The sequence below is a fragment of the Lycorma delicatula genome, chromosome 11 (assembly GCF_047948215.1).
Source record: "Lycorma delicatula isolate Av1 chromosome 11, ASM4794821v1, whole genome shotgun sequence".
Taxonomy (NCBI): domain Eukaryota; kingdom Metazoa; phylum Arthropoda; class Insecta; order Hemiptera; family Fulgoridae; genus Lycorma; species Lycorma delicatula.
Genome location: NC_134465.1, coordinates 51,865,690 through 51,882,514, shown reverse-complemented (window position 1 = coordinate 51,882,514; position 16,825 = coordinate 51,865,690). Strand labels below are relative to the sequence as shown.

The window sequence follows — 16,825 nt, the reverse complement described above, 5'->3', positions numbered from 1 at the left end:
AAAAATTTTCTTAAGTGTATTACTTGAGTTTACAGTGAATTTTGAAAATGGAACATATCCAAAACATGTCAACAGGTGATTTAATTATGACAAAGTTAAGAAAGGTAGATAATTGAACTCAATATAAAAATTTGTGTTTATCATTGCATCACTGGCACAACAAGCTCACGAAGAAGGATTTTATTATGTTGGTCAGTATCAACAGTCTCCTTCATGATTTTCATAGTATCAAGGTTGCCCAAATTGTGACTGATTTCCATTCTGAATATTGAGGATTCTTGGCAGTGATGTTCTGCTAAAATCATCAGTCTTATGGCCCTGTGATCATTCTGGTATGCAGTGGCCACTCTTGCTGGATTTTTAACTAACTTACTGCTGCATGTTCAGTGTCTTCTTGGCTAATGATATAAACTCGAGCATGCGATTCTTATCTAAAACGTTAAAATAAATTTTCATGTTTTATATACCATTTCAGCATTGTATTATATTTATTCCATATGAATAGCCAATTTTATGACTTATTCTGTATAAATAATCTTTAGCTCTATGTAAAAATTAATGAAATAATTTATGTTGTAAATCAGGTACAACTGGTGTTTCCAACTATAGTTACTGGAAATATGCCAGAGTATGTTACGAATCCTGATCATTTCTATCCAGAAAGATGGATGAAAAAATCAAACAATGATAATTACATACACCCATTTGCATCATTACCTTATGGTCATGGGCCAAGAATGTGTCTTGGTCGTAGATTTGCTGATCTTGAAATGCAAATTCTTCTTGCAAAGGTAAGTGCATTATTTTCTTACTTTTAATTTTTTTTTATGACATCAGTTACTTAACTCGTTTTGATGCACTTGTTTTTCCTTTCTATTACATAAAAATTTACCTCAATGTACTTTTTATAATTTTTTTAATATAATCTGGCTTGAATATTGATTTTGCGAATCTTTCTCTAAAAATCTTAGTTCAACTCTATTCTTCAAGCTGTTGTTCCTCTGTTTTAGTTTTTTTTTTTTTTATATTTTATTTGTCTTTAAATTTTGATGTATAATAATTGTTAAAAAAGGTAAGCTTACATTTCTCTCCAACCATCTTTTGGGGGTCTAATTGTTACTTTGCAGCCATATTTTCACTTGCCAGATAATTATGGGGATGGATGAGGTTATTTCAGAAACCCATACCTATTGTTGATAGGTCATTAAATTATGGAAGAAAAACAATGTTTATTGCAGTATCTATTTAACTGATTGATAGCAGAGGGTTGTTGATGAGTAATCTGTTCTTTCAATTTTGGGTAAAAATGTTTTTAACATCTGATGTGGCCAGATGAATGCCTGTTGTCTAAAAGGGACTTGAGCTACCATCTGGGTTGTATATTTTATCTAGTGCTGCATTTTTTCCTGGGTAGATAGTTCTTTCTTACCATCTAATTTTTCTCATATCCTTAATAAATTTTGAGTTCTATAATGTAGGTAGGACTCTGATAAGTCTATTCTTTGGATGTCAGGATATGCAAATCCATCCTTGGTTTAATCTGGTGGAAGACAACTTATAGATTGAGCTGGAGTCTTAGTTTCCTGTTTGTTGGTTGAAGGATAAAGACAGGATTCTTAATATCTCAAAATACTAAACAGCTGTCTGTTAGGTATATTTCAGAAAATGAGACATTTGTTTTTGAAACAAAATTAAAATTTTCAAATAAACAATTAAATAATTGATTATTAAGTAGAAAAATAATTAACATGTTCTATAAGAAATGAATAAATACATTAACAAATAATTGTTTAGCATAAAAATTAGATACATGCTGGTTTCTATGTATTGCACTATCACCAAATACCATAGTGGGGGAGAACATTTTGTTGGTCAAAGGTATGTTCAATAAACTGGTTCCTGTAGATGATTGAAATTCAGTATATTGAGTACAAAGTGCACTTCACTTGAATCATTAATTTAGTTTTTACAGAAATAATATTTATTATGATAATCAGTTGTTAGAATTTTTAGTGGGTTGTCAGGACATAGCTTATTGATAAAGGTATGTATTTTAAATAATTTTTGTGTAAATTATTTGATAAATAAACACTTAAAGTAGACAATGCGTTAATATATTGAAAGATTTAATAAGATTTACATAACATTTTACAGATGATTACTTCAAAAGCTGATATTTTTTGTTTTATGTTTCAGTTGGTACGATCATATAAACTGGAGTATCTACATGAGCCACTTGAATATAAGGTTACATTTATGTATGCACCAGAGGGACCGTTGAAGTTTAGAATGACTCCAAGAAAGGAAGAATAAATTTCTTCTTTAATAAAGATGTATTATTTTAATAAATTTGCATTAATTTTTTTTTTATATCTTATAAAAAGATAGAGTTTGTTTGTCTTAGATAATTCAGAAATTATTGAATTGATCTGAAAAATTCTTTCACTTAAAAAGCCTTACATCTTAAATGAAAGACTTTGTGAAGATTACCTTACCTACCTTTCCTACTTACTTATTCCTCATTAATTTACATCCCCTTTGATTTTTCTTCATTATAATATGATTAATAATTTTTAGAAATTGAGTTAAGTCTGCTTGAAAGAAAACCCATTTATCATAGATTCATCAAAATCGAGATATTGGTTCTTCACATCTAGGGAAGAAATGTTGTCTTTCTTAATGACAGTGATAATTTTCTACAAACCATTCTCCAGAATCCCTGTAATAAAACCCATTTTAATGTAAGTAGTAAGTGGTTCAAATCATTTTATATCTATAAAACATTTTGAAAATACTTATAGTTTCAAAATTGCTTTAAACATTTTTGTAATTAGTAATTTTAATTTGCTAAATACAAAATTTTACAGAATTTACATAAATTATTTGTAATAAATGAAAATTTACTACTGCACTGTTTTATAAAAAAAATGTAATTTATTAAAATCTTTTAAAAAAATTATAAGAAAAACTTACAAAAAAGTATTGAAAAGAAATTGAGTTAAGTTACTGTGTATTATAAAAAATATTGGTTCTTAAAAACAGCGAAAAATAAGAAAAAATGTAATTAAGTTTAATAAAATAAAACTTAGAGATAGACAATAATCAAAACATTTAAAGACAGATTTCTTTTTAAAAAATTTGTAATTGTATTTGCTTTCATGTTAGTCTTCATTTATGAGCACCAAGATCACTTAATCATTTTACTCAAAGAATCTGTGTATTCTTTTTGTTGCTCCAACCAGTCTTTAGCGATAGATAAACATTCATGAGCTTTTTCGTAAGATGGATCTGGATGCAAGTCATTATATCAAATCAATAAATGTGTTTCCATCAGTCTTTTCAGAAGTTAGTTTTATAATTAATTTAACACAGGTCTGAATTTACAGATGTTTTGCAACATGAATTGCAAACGAGTCAATTAAATAATGTAAAAACAAAGATTGATAAAAATACATTTTCTGTCGAATTAAAGTTTTATTCAATAGTATTTTAGATTTTTTAAATGTGTATTAATTTTTTTTTTAAATTCCCTAGTGCAGATACATGTTGTAGATAGTTTGAAACTTGGAATTTTTTGTTTGAGATTATTTTTTTTTAAGGATATTGCTTTAAAGAGAAAATATCTCAATGAAGACAAATAAGTCAGCTTTCCCTGCTGCTACATCTTTCTCAACTTTACTTTAATTAAGAAAAAATTAAAATAATATGATAATTATATGAAAAGCGTTTTTTTTTAACAATTTTTTGGATTCTGGTGGCTAGAGTTCTGGCCTAGGCATTGGATTGGTTGAAAGCAGGTGCATTGGCATCATGCTATGGTTATATTGGTATTGTTTGTGATTCGAGTTGGAGCTTCCACTGGTGGGGTACTGCGCTGCCAGGATATGGTAGCACATGCGACCAGAGGCGTGACTTTGTTCCACTGGTGGCGATCCTAGTTGTGACTTGTAATGCCACCTGAGACTCTCATGATGGGACCAGGTGGGGGTGTGGGGTTTGTCCCTGGCTCCTGTGTGGATTGGAATGAGGTTATGTTCCCCTTGTTAGGTTACCTGAATTGGTTGACTTATTTGGGTGTAGGTCTGAATTTCTATGTTACATAAAACATAATTTTGATTGGTGTGAGTATAGCACTGATTTAACTTACAACTTGTTCATTTTCTGAGGCATTTGACAGCACTAAACAGTGCTGTCAAATCTGACTAGGCGCGGGGTTTGCGCTTCTGCTGTTTTGGTCAGTTAGTTAGGTTTTGGTTAGGTTAGTTAGTTAATCATGTTAGGTTGGATGTGAAGATGTTTGTTTGAGGCCTTCATGAAGGTAAAATTTGATTTGTATTTTACTGATGCAAATGTCTACCAAGGCATTTACATCGGTGGCATCCTGACCAAGTCCTGACTGATGACTGTGAGATGTAATCAGTTAGAGAGTCTAAAGACGACCTCCGGTAAAACCCCTCAGAGCTTGGAATAGAGGGGGTGGTGAGGCGACCGGTAATGTCACCCCTATGGGATTGGGATGCTTTTGGATTCTGGGAAAACTGGAAAACACTCATTGATGTAACGTTATTTACCTTGGTGTAATGAACATTAAATTACATAAATGACAAATATTTTTTTTTTATAGAAATAATATTTATTGAAAATTGCATATAAAAATTGACCTTTTCTTACTTATATATATTAGTTTTAATGTGGTAGTTATATCATACATTGGATTTCCAAAGTACTCTAATGCCCACAAGCTCATTATATCGCATTTAATATTAGTTCTTTGATCATCAAGAGGAATCAAAATATAACACCTCATTTATTGTGAAGGTTTAGTAATACAAATGTCATTTTTTTTAAATATATCTACTGATAAGAAATACAACTAACTAACTACTGATAAGAAATACAAAACTAGATTGTTTTGTACAAGCCTTTGTACAAAACATCTTTCTTATTGCATTGTTTTCAAAACTATAGACAAAATACAAAAAAATATATTAAAAAAATAACAAAATACAATAATCCAGAAGTATAAAAATTAAATTTCAATGACAGGAATAAGTACTAAGCAGCCTAGATATACTCATTCATAGATTCAAAGTACAGATTTAAGAACTCAACAATAAAATTAACTTTTGTAGATCACTTCATATTTAAGTCATACTCATGTACAAAGATAAAAAAAAGAAAATTTTATATAAGAAATACTGATTGGTATGTAGAGTGTGCAATAGTTTTAATTTTCAATCCTGACTCTTGTGTAGTTTTCAAACATGTTCTAATGATCATTTTTACACAGCAATTAATATGTAAACTTCATTAATAACCTCAGTTATAAATGTAGAGTACTGCAATTTCTTTCTGAATATTTTACTTCACTGTATCCCTGAGTTATGTACCATCAGATATTTATGTTGATTAAAATGATAATTTTTTAATTATTTTATGTATTATGTTGTATCAAACATTATATATATATATAAATACATACCTTATTTTTTACTTATTCTCTGAGTATATTGGTGGTGTCCATCTTATTGATAGTACCCAGTACTGCTTGATATATATATATACGTTTATTTTTTAAGTTTTCACTTAATTTATCATAAATCCTTTCAAATATTCCATATCTTGAAAAATTACATACTGTAAAAAGTATATAATATATATTATATTTTTATAATATAATATTATACCATCATAATGCTAACCTCCATGATGGAGTGGTAGTGTCTGCTTTTCATAGAGAAGGTTCTGGGTTTGAATCCCAGTAACATAAGCAATTTTTAATAAGTTATAAAATTCATATTTCATTAGTAACTAAAATTTGGAAGTTGATATGTAGTTAAAATAAAAACATAAGTGATAATAATATTAATAATAATGATAATACTGTATAAAATAATCAATAAAATTTGAAAAGAATGCCTAAATAAACTAAATGACATTTATATTAATCTAAAATTAATAAATTCTAAAGTTCTTAATTACAAATTAATTAAATACTGTTTTTTTATCTGATTATGTAGTGCATGTACAAAAGTGAATATGAAAAAATAGAAAACTTTTTATGAAAAATCAGTAAGTATATTACTATTATTATTTTTTTTGCTTATGAAAGGCCAAGACGTTACCACTTGCGCCACAGAAACTGGAAAATTATTGATTAATAATTATTATTAATATTACTATTTATATCAAATTATTGATTATTTGATTAATAATTTATCTATATTTTACTCTGGCAGGTTTATTTATACTGATAAATATAAAACGCATGTTATTTCAGTGAAGAACATATTATAAACTAAAAATTAAATTGAGAGGTAGAAAATTTAATGTAGGAGGAAATTTCACATGATTTACTTCTGATAATAATCATTATTGACATCAGTCTATATATTCTCAGTTATTTATATATTCATAAGTTATTGATAGTAGATTACATTTTACTATTTTAAAAGAAAATTAAATGAAAAATTAAAGACTGTTTATAAAAATTAAGATTTGTAATTACATGTGTTTTTAAAGTATTTTAAACCGTAGAGAAAATAATTAACACAAAAATAAACAAAATATAGAGAAAATAATTAACACAAAAATAAACAAAATAAATTAATTAATAAAGAACTAATGTTTTAAATTTCACCTGTGTTTTTAAAGTAATCAAGAAATTTAATAGCTAAAGGAGAGTGTATTTTTAAAAAATTGTACAATTTAATCTTGGGCAGTGTAAGCTAAAGAAAGATTATTTGATAACAATATAGCATTTTAATTTAAATTTAAGTCTTTACCTACATTGGCTTTATCCATTAATCTTATATTATGAAGGAAGATAAGATAAGATTTATTTCAAGAAACACATACCAAGAAAGTTCAATTGATGTACAAGTATTTTTTATAATAAAAAAATAAATTAGGAAAGGAAATAGAATAGAAAAACTTTCAAATGTTAGTGTAGATTCAGTTGTTGAAAGCTTGATAATCTTAATCATTTCATTCTTGTGGCACAATCTTGTTTGTAAAAATGTTTTTCCTATAAAAAGTTCTTTCAAGTTCAAAGCGAAAAGTATTTGTTTGATCAAGATCTTACCTGACCAAAATTTTCCATTTTAAAGTTTGTATGAGCATTATTATGTAATAGACTGATGGTTTGTGTCACTTGTTAAAGGTTTTTCAGCATCTTGCATTAAGCATTTGTAATATTTCCTTAGTTGGTCAGAACTTATGTTTTCCTAACCTAAAAGACGGATATCATGATTTTTTTTGTTGAGATTATCATGTTTGATTTTTTTTATATTGAATTTTGCCTATGACTTAGAATTTTTTTTACTAATAATAGATTATAGATCTATGACTAATTTTGGTTAAAATTGGACAAGATAGCAATGTAAAGATCCAGTGAAGATAGGAAAGTTTTGTAACTTTTTACTGGCTTTTTAAAACAAAAATGTTATCATATTTCATTAGCTGACCTCTGTGGTAGAGAGATAGTGTCTCTACCTTTCATCCGAAGGTTTGAATCTCGATTCAGCATAGCATTTTTTGACATACTACAAACAATTAATTTTATTATCATCCCATGCTCACTATTATATGGTGCCAGCCAAAAAAATTAAATATAATGCAGTTAATTGCTGTTAGGCTTTCTTTCTTTTAAGTCAATTATGGACAAATGTGTTCACCGTTCCGAGTGAACTGATTGTAGGTACGTATTTAATGGTGTTAAAAAAAATTTTTCATCATATTTTTATAATATTCTACAGTAATTTATTGAAAATATATCCCATGCAGTTAGTGAGAATATTACAATTATGAAATGAAAGGGACAGTCTTAAATGTTAATCAATATTTAATTTATTTTGATGTAAAAATAGAGCTGTATCACGATGAATTAGTGACATTGATTAATAAAATTAGGAAGGATTTCAATAGAAATAAGGATGTGCAAAACTTAATTGAGTAATCAAGTATAAAAATGTCAAATACATCTATGTCTTGTAACACAGTAATAGTTATGATAATTAATAAATTTCCTAAGAAAATTGGATCTTCAAGTATAAAATTATTATTGACTGGATATTTATAAATATTGTCACAAGCATCAGTATTTTCTAAATTAGATACACACATCGCTGACAAAATTAATAATCACCGCAAAATTTTTTACTGCATTTGTAATCACTGAATATTGACCATATATAAAGTAACATTCCTACCATCAAGATCATCTTGCAGTATTCCACTAGACAAGTAGTACTGCTCTTAACATACTAAGCAATCTTAACCCATGTACAGCTCTAAGGTAAGCTTCATTTGTATAGAGTAATATATTATTATTATTTAACTTGTTTTATATAATAAAAATTTTTTTTACATAGTAATGATGCAATTTACAAATATCTTATTTCCCCACAAACGTAGCGAGAACACCTATATTAAAGGGGAAAGTACAGTGATCTTGTCAAAAATGTGTTATCATTGTTTTTTATCTTTGTTTTTTTTGTTGTTATCTTTGTTTTAGGGTCTAACTAATTCATCTAGACCAAAAAATACATGTTTGTGTGTACACATGTACATATGTGTGTCGCACTGCTTTTGACCTAATATCTCAGGATTGACCAAACAGATTTTCTTCAAATTTTGCTCAAATATTTCTATATTTGATATTAATTTTTTCAAAGTTCATTAATGGGTGAGGGATATTGTAAGAATAAAATAATCTTGATTTTCTTCAGAGGAATTTTAGAGAAAACTTTATTAAAGCAAATTTATTAACTATATTGCATATACAAATAACCCAAAAAGTTTTTTAAAAAAATTAAGTTCCACCTCTTAAAATTCAAATATATATGGTTTTTGTTCTTTTGCTTTATTTCCTTTTGGTTTAAATATTTTTCAAAAAAATATTTAAAATTTGTACTTCTTTTACAGACTTATCAAGAAATGTCTACATTTTTTTAAAATTATAGACCCTGGACCAAAAATGCAGAAAGGTTTTTTGAAAATATTATTTTTTCTTATTTTAGCCTTTATTCAAGGGGGTGTTAGATTTGGAGAAAATTTTGTTAAGTGAATTTGTTTAGCTTAACCCTTTATATGAATATTTTTAGAAAACTTTTCTTAAAATCTATTCCCTAACTCTAAAAAATACATATTCTGTTGTTTTGTTTTTTGGCTCTAACTCTTTTAATTTTTCTTATTACAAATTTTTTTTATATTTTTCTTAGAATTTTTTTGTATTAACTTAAAATTGTTAAATTTGCTTTGGATCAAAATTATATTCCGGATCTAAAATGAGAAGCAATTTTTTTCATAACTTTTATAAAAGTTGTCTGTCACTTTTTTCAACAATTTTCTTTTAAATTAATGTGTTTTTATATGGTAAGGATCAGTTATTTATCGATAAATTTTTCCTAAATCTTCTCCACAGATTAAGCAAGCCTTTAAAATTAATTTTTGGAATCTTGACGCTTAAATTTTATTTTGGTAATCATTTTAATCAATACTTTGTCTGCCAAATTTTATCAAATTTGAAAAAATGTTATTTTTATTTTTTTTCGATCTCAACATTTATAAAACTAATTTTGGTGGCTATTAGCATTATTAGAAGAATCTTTGTAATATGGAAAAAATGTGCAAGAACATATAATGGCTTTTTAAGGTTATTTTATTTTATAGTTTTGTAGGATTTATTTACGATTTTATAGTAGAATTTTTTCAATTTCAAGCTACTGCGTGACTTGGATGGTGTAGCCAGTAAAGTCTTGTAAAACTTTACTAATATATATGAATATTAACTTTTGTATGGTTGATTGATTAACCTAAGAGATTAATAAAGATAATATTTGTAAGTAAAATATATCTTGTTATTATATATGCATATCAGAACCCATATCAGAAAAAAAGAGTAAATAACATTATTACTTGATAAAAGTCTTATTGATAACATTTAATCTCCATCCAAAAAAGAGTTAAGCTAATGTCGACTTTTACGACATCATCTTTTACATGTTCTTCCTGGACCATATTTACCGAACATTAATTACAAAAATTAACTCATAAACTGGAGTTGTACTAATTTGATACATCAAGACATTATGTTCTAGTAAAATTATCACATGTATAGAAAACAACCCTACTATGTTGCAGAAATATGTTCACTAATTTATTTTATGTCGCAATCTTTTTTATGACTTGAGTTAAGCATCTGAGTTTCCCATCAGAGTTTTTCTGAGAGTAATGATGTTCACATATAGCCAGTTATTAAGGTGAGTAGAGTGAAGGTAGTGCTGAATATCACTTTAATTCTGATTGGATTAACATGCTGATATGCAACAGTGTATTTGACTAAGTGAATAAGGCAATGGGGAAAATCATTGTACTCCTCACTTTTTGTTGTAAGCTTGGTATAATGTTTTTATTCTAAAGAATAAAAAACATTTTATTGTTATGTTATTGTTAGAAATATGTTATGTTATGTTAGAAGTATATGTTAGGTTATGTTATTTTTAGAAATAACTTGCAATTTATTTCAGGTTACCTAAAACCACTATAGTTATGGTAAATATTTTAATTAATCTAATAGTATATTGTACTTAAGGGATTTAAAATGAATTCATGTAAAAGATTTTAGAAGTTTAAGTGATTAGACTGAGTGAAAATGAATAAGTAATTAAGACAGTAAATGAGAGAAGAAACTTAATTTTAATGATTCAGAATAGGAAGAACTAATTGACTGGAATATGTAATGCCAGGAAAAAGATTGGTTAATACAGTGCTAGTAAGATCGATCAGTCAGTAGAAATTGCAAAGAAGAGGAAGTGAAAAGTGTAAAAATTATATATAATTTAAACCGAAATGGGAGTTATCAGCAACTTAAAAATTTAGTTGTATGTAAAAAAGAGAATGTAGATGAATTTGCCTTTCAAGGACCTGCTGCTGCAAGGCAGATAAACTTATGATGATTTTAATGTTTTATTTATTTTTATTTTTTTTTCAATATTAAATAGTTCATAAAAAACAAGGGCTGAAATTCATATACAAAAATTTCAGAAAAATATTAAAATTTCCAAAGTCTTTTAGCAAACTTTTTTGTTTGAAATGAAATAAATAAAATTTTGCTATAAAACAGTTTCTTCTTCTTACTAAAGGCCTTCTTTGCCATGGATATACTTGACTTAATTTCTGTATTGCTCAATTATCTATTTAACGTGCTTCCCAATTATCTGTATTTCTCATCTTGTTCTACTTTTCCTTCCTTTGTTGCAATTTCATACTCTCTTATCATTAATTCTCATAAATTTTGTTTTCTCTACATAATTTTTATGTCATATTCCTTTATCACTTCTTACTTAAATATAAGTACCATTTTACTGTCATTCACCAGTAACACCATCTCATCTGCAAATCTTATACAAGCAATCTTCTGACCTCCAATTCTTACTCTTTTCTTATCCCATTCTACGTTCTTAAATATATTTTCTGTATAAATTGGGAGACAAATAAAACAGCATCCTTATCTTATGTCTCAATCCAGCTCAATCAAATCTGTAAGGTTGTTATTTAATTTTATAACTGCTTCTTGTTGTAAGTATAATTCCTTGATGAGCCTTCTGTCCTTCTGATCTAGTCTTTCCTCTTATTATTTCCATGAGCTTACCTCATTTAACCCAATCAAAGGCTTTCTCCATACTTATAATTCCCTCTGCCCATCTATACTTTCTCTTATTATCAAATTAAATAAAATCCCAGCTAATTTTATGTCTAAATATATGGCCTACAAATTTAATTTCAAATTAGCTAACTAATAAATCTTAAATATACTCAAACTAGTTAGAATTTTTGTTAAAATGTATACATATTTTAATGATAATTATAACAATCTTGGCAGAATTAACAAAAAATTCTGCCAAAACAGAACTTTTCTTAGGATAAAGAAGGAAGGTTGGGAAACCAATGGCAAATCACATGTAAAACCTGCCAGGAAAATTCCAATGGCAAATCATCAAAATGTTTTCCATATTGTGGAAAACATTTGCCTATGGAATCGCCAAGGGCCGGACAGGACTGAATGGCTAAATAAATAAAATAATACATATTTTATATATATATAATTTTTTTTTGGCTTGATAAATTATTTCATTAGTTCACCACAAAAGCTTTGAATCTTATACATGGAAATGTAGAAATGGAATTTTGTAGTGTATGAAAAATTCCATAGGTGACTGGGATTCGAACTAATGGATGAAAGGCTGAAATGCTACCACACTGCCATAGAGGTTGGCTATTTAATTTCTCATTTTTCTTCTTTCTGTCCCATTTCACTACCTTTGTTTTTTCTTATTTATTTTTAAATTAGATTTATCTACTAGTAATAAATCTACGGCATTCAGAATTTATTATAACTGCAGTTCAGGTTTTAAAAGTTATAAAATCATATATTTAATTTTTTTACTTTATGTAGTTAGCTTAAGCCTATCAGGCTGGTCTTTTGGTTAATTCATCATCACAAATTATTTATTTAATAGCTGATTTTTGAAGTGAAAGGTTCTGAGTTCAAATCCTAGTAAATGTTAGTTGCTTTTATGTAGATCTGAATGCTAGACTGTGAATACCAGTGTACTTCGTTGGTTCAGTTAACCACACGTTTCAGGAATGATTGATCTGAGTCTGTAGAAGACTACACCTCATATACATGTTATACATACTATTCTCATCTCATTGGATCATTGGAGGGGTTACTGACTGAAAAGATTGCAACATACACATTAGGAAATAAATATGTATATTATTTATATAACTAGCAATAATCGCATTTTATGGACTGGCAACAGCTAATTCGCCAAACCTCTTGCAAGTACACTGTGTACAATGTAGATTTTAAACAGTTTGATCTTCTTGACCTGCTCTTATTTCACAATGTATTCATTTGCTAGTAAAACAAGAAAAAATTGGACAGCTTTTTTCAAAACATCTTTTGATGAAGATTTTAGATGTGTAGACTTGATACAGTCTCGTTGAAGCCAGGCATTCCCATGACCTGAAGCTCTTAGTGTTGTCTCGAAACAAAAACTAATGATGAGTATACAGAAATATGATGACCTTATGTCTTTAATGTCACTTATATCCACTGCATGCCATGACTTTTAAAAAATTGGTGTTTTCAAACAAAGCAGCAGATACTCAAGAGTTGGAGCTAATGAAACTACAGAAGATTAATGTAATAGATGCTATCTATTTTATTTACCGTTTTGTTTCGTTTACCTATTTTACTGTTTGTGTTTAATGCAATAATTAACTTAGTTCTTAAAATTTTTGTAAATATAGCTGTTTTTTAAGTACCAAAACCACATAGTACTTTTTCTTTTACAACCACTCTCTCCACCATTTAAGATAAACTCAAAGGAAAATGGCACTATGTCCACAAACGTTTTTTAAAAAATGATAATTAAAATAATAAATTTTAAAAACTAAAATCCTGTAATTTTAAAAGTCAAAAATACAAAAAAAAAGAAAAAAAAAGAATTCAGGACACCTCTCTCTTTGGACTCCTCTCCTGTAAAATTTTATTTTTGTGACAGTACCCTCCCGTATAAAAATGTGTATAGTTCCTCTGCTCTCAAAATCTTTCCTTACTGCTTCTTCTTTCACTAAATTCCATAAAATAGTATTAAATTTAAAAATTTTAAATTATAAATATTAATTTATAAAATTATTTACAGTTATTTCAGATGTTTACATGGCTTCTACTAATAGTATTATATTTAAAAAATTACACCAACTGTCAAAGTAATGGTTATACATCTACAAGAAATAGAACTAGGGATGGTTCAATAATAATACGGTTATGTGGATCAGATCTTGCAAATAAAATTGATAGTGAATGTCATGGTGTATTTAAAAAATCAAATACAGGTGATTATGCTACTATAATATTAGCTGATAATTTTGTTGTTGAAGGTTAAAAATATATAAAGTGATTAATCCTTATTTTATTGTTTTTAATTTTAAATTTAAGTTTTAAAATTTTACTTTAAAACATTTTCAGTTATCTTTGTGACTGACTATCCTTATGCGACTCATAAACCATTTTGAAATAACTTTTTTTTAAAATGTTTTAATGTATAATTTAGTTCATTGTATCATTACGAAAGTTTAAATTTCAAATTAATATCATTGACTGACATGAATTAGATTATAAGTCTTTTTTTTATTCACATATTGTTATTGTAGATTCTAATCTTACTCTACATTAAACAAATAAGTTTTTGTTACTCTTCTTTAGTTTTAAATAGGAAATTCCTGTTTTGGTTACGTTTCTTTTTTTTTTTTTAATTTAAATTATCATTTTTTTTTAAGTAAAAAATAAATTCTTCTAAATAGATGATTGAGAAAGGTTATTTTTTAATTTCCTTGATCACAGTCATTAGTAGTACTGTAATATTTTATTATGTAGTTACGTAGCCTAATATTAATCATGATATTCAAAATATTTTTATATGAAAATTCAAAAAAATCAATTAGAAATCATAAAAAAATTAAATACAATAAAAAGCTGGAATAATAAAAATAAATATTAAATTGATAAGTTAGTTGTATTTCGTAAATATGGATATATAAATTTAAAGAGATTTATAATTAAAAAAAATAAAAAATAGGTTATTTAAAAAGTTATATTTTAATAATTAAGACTTCTGCCACCAATACTGTGAAAATAATTTATTTATGTTGAACAATAATATTTATTTTAATTTATCTGACTTTTTTTAAGAAAAGATTATAAGTGATAAACACTTTTTTTTATACTTTAATTTCTTTATTTGTTTATTCGAAATATGTTTCTGATGAGGTGATGCCACCAAAAACTGTTAAGGATTATTAATATCAAATTTTAGCAATTTTTAGAAAACATCCCTATCATTAGATAGAATTTTTTATTTAGCATTGAAATTAATTTTTTTTTGTAAATAACTGAGAAATTATAAATCATAGGTAATCCATATATATATATTTTTCTGAAAACCAGGTAAAATTCCTGACAAAACCATTACTTGGTGCAACATTGTATTCACTACTATATAAAACATAAATTAAAAAAAAAACCTATAAATTAATAACTTAAAACTTCTTTCAGTAAATTTAATGTTATTGCATAAACTGAGAGTTATCTATATTAAATGTTATTGTCTATATCCACATTGTCTCTGTCCTTAGACAGTTATTTTATTTAAATATTAAATTATTAAATATTATATTACTAATAACATGTAAACACTCTCAGTACAAATAATAATAAATTGTGAAATTTTCAGTGAAATTGGTTAAATAGTTTTTGAGTTACTAGGGCACACACAAAACAAAGATTGTATTTTATTTTTATAGATTAATATTATATGTTGAATTTAACCCTACAATTTTAAAATATGAATACTATTTAATATTTACAAGATGCAGAAGGGCAAAAAGTAAGTGTTCAAAGTATACAACATTTTGGTATATAAATATTTCAGCATTATTGTTTTTTTATGTACAACTAATTTATGGTAATATTTATGATTGCAGAATCAAACTTATCAGTAAAAAATAATTGGTTAAAAGAACTGGAAATTTTAGAAGAGTTGAATGAATTAAATTTTCCTTTAAGAACAGTATCTCGTTTTCAAGCATTAAACTTACCTTCAAAGAATTACAAAAGAAAAGCAAGAGGAGTTGCATATGAATGTTGTGATAAACCTTGTTTTCTCTATGAATTATGGACATATTGTGGAAACAAACCTTAAAAAGGAAATTTTTACATTTTAGATGCTGAAGTATATGATAAACTACACAAATGAGAGGTTAAATCTCCTCTGTGAGATGTTTCATCCCTTTCCTCTCTCTCACCTTTCATTATTATTTATTCTTTATTTTAAGTAAAAGTGCTACTGGAATCAGATCAGATGGTTCCATCTATTTCTTTTTTATATGTGGTAAGGAATTTATTTCTTAAATGTCGTTCAATGAGGGAGTATATGTCTGTACCTATCAAACTGTCTGAAGACTGTTTCCTATCCAGGTTTTGTATATAAATCCAAATTAGAAAATTTTGAGATATTTACTGGGTAAAATCTTCTACTGCTTGTGAAATTTAATCTATATATTTTAACAATTTTTACAGGAAATTTTAATAAATTGTAAATCTTTAAAAAGAAATCTTTTATATATATATATTTTTTAACTTGGTTGCAGTTGTGTATTATTTATATAATTTTAATAAATAAGTGATATTTTTTAATGATTTTAATCAAGTTCCTATGTTTTTAATATTAAAATTAGTCCTGAGTCCTAAGTACTAGATGAGGGGATTGCATCCTTTTATAACCTGATGGTATTAAATTCCTTGGAACAGCTAAAGGAGTAACATCCTGGAAAATAAAGTAGGAAAATTAAGGGGTAAATGATAATTATTGAAGTAGCCAGATTAATTCAACTGAAGATTATCAAAGTCATCACAACAATGATTGGGTATAATTTCTGCATTTATTAATGAATAATGAACATAGTAATTTATGCTACTTTAAATTTATAAAGAAAAAAGTTGCAAGGTAACTCTTAATAATTTTATTTTTCTTTATAAAGGAAGGAAGGCTATGATCTCCTTATAGGAGTTATAGTGACATTTAAAAGAGTCTAAGGAACATAACCTATGCAGCTGCTAAACTAGCAGCAGCTGTGTAGCTGAGTAATTTAATTTTGGACTCAATTATTTTATGATTTGATTCAGTTTCCTGTTTTGATTGAACTTTATATTATTTGCAAACTAGGAGTGAGTAGTATAATAAAGAAGCATATT

The 16,825-nt window shown here is 26.8% G+C and overlaps 2 protein-coding genes across 6 annotated transcripts in view; both read left to right on the top strand.

Moving 5' to 3' along the window:
• Positions 1 to 2,400, top strand: part of Cyp301a1 (Probable cytochrome P450 301a1, mitochondrial) — a 60,477-nt gene extending 58,077 nt beyond the window's left edge. For 3 of the 4 annotated variants that reach the window (XM_075378552.1, XM_075378550.1, XM_075378551.1), the window contains exons 10-11: positions 585 to 791; positions 2,197 to 2,400. In XM_075378552.1, coding sequence (XP_075234667.1) covers positions 585 to 791; positions 2,197 to 2,313 — 324 coding nt within the window. In that variant the 3' untranslated portion in view covers positions 2,314 to 2,400. The remainder of the gene's footprint in view (positions 1 to 584; positions 792 to 2,196) is intronic. The other variant, XM_075378548.1, reaches the window with a different exon arrangement.
• A 135-nt stretch (positions 2,401 to 2,535) lies between these two features.
• On the top strand, positions 2,536 to 16,415 carry LOC142332243 (LIRP-like). Of its 2 annotated transcripts, XM_075378553.1 has the most exons (3): positions 2,536 to 2,741; positions 13,716 to 13,908; positions 15,556 to 16,415. In XM_075378553.1, the coding sequence occupies exons 2-3, from the start codon at positions 13,725 to 13,727 to the stop codon at positions 15,771 to 15,773; spliced, it is 402 nt and encodes a 133-aa protein (XP_075234668.1). In that variant the 5' UTR covers positions 2,536 to 2,741; positions 13,716 to 13,724; the 3' UTR covers positions 15,774 to 16,415. The 2 variants fall into 2 exon arrangements, with proteins under 2 accessions (XP_075234668.1, XP_075234669.1); XM_075378554.1 differs by lacking the exon at positions 2,536 to 2,741 and having other exon boundaries at positions 13,548 to 13,908.
• Positions 16,416 to 16,825: the final 410 nt, after the last annotated feature.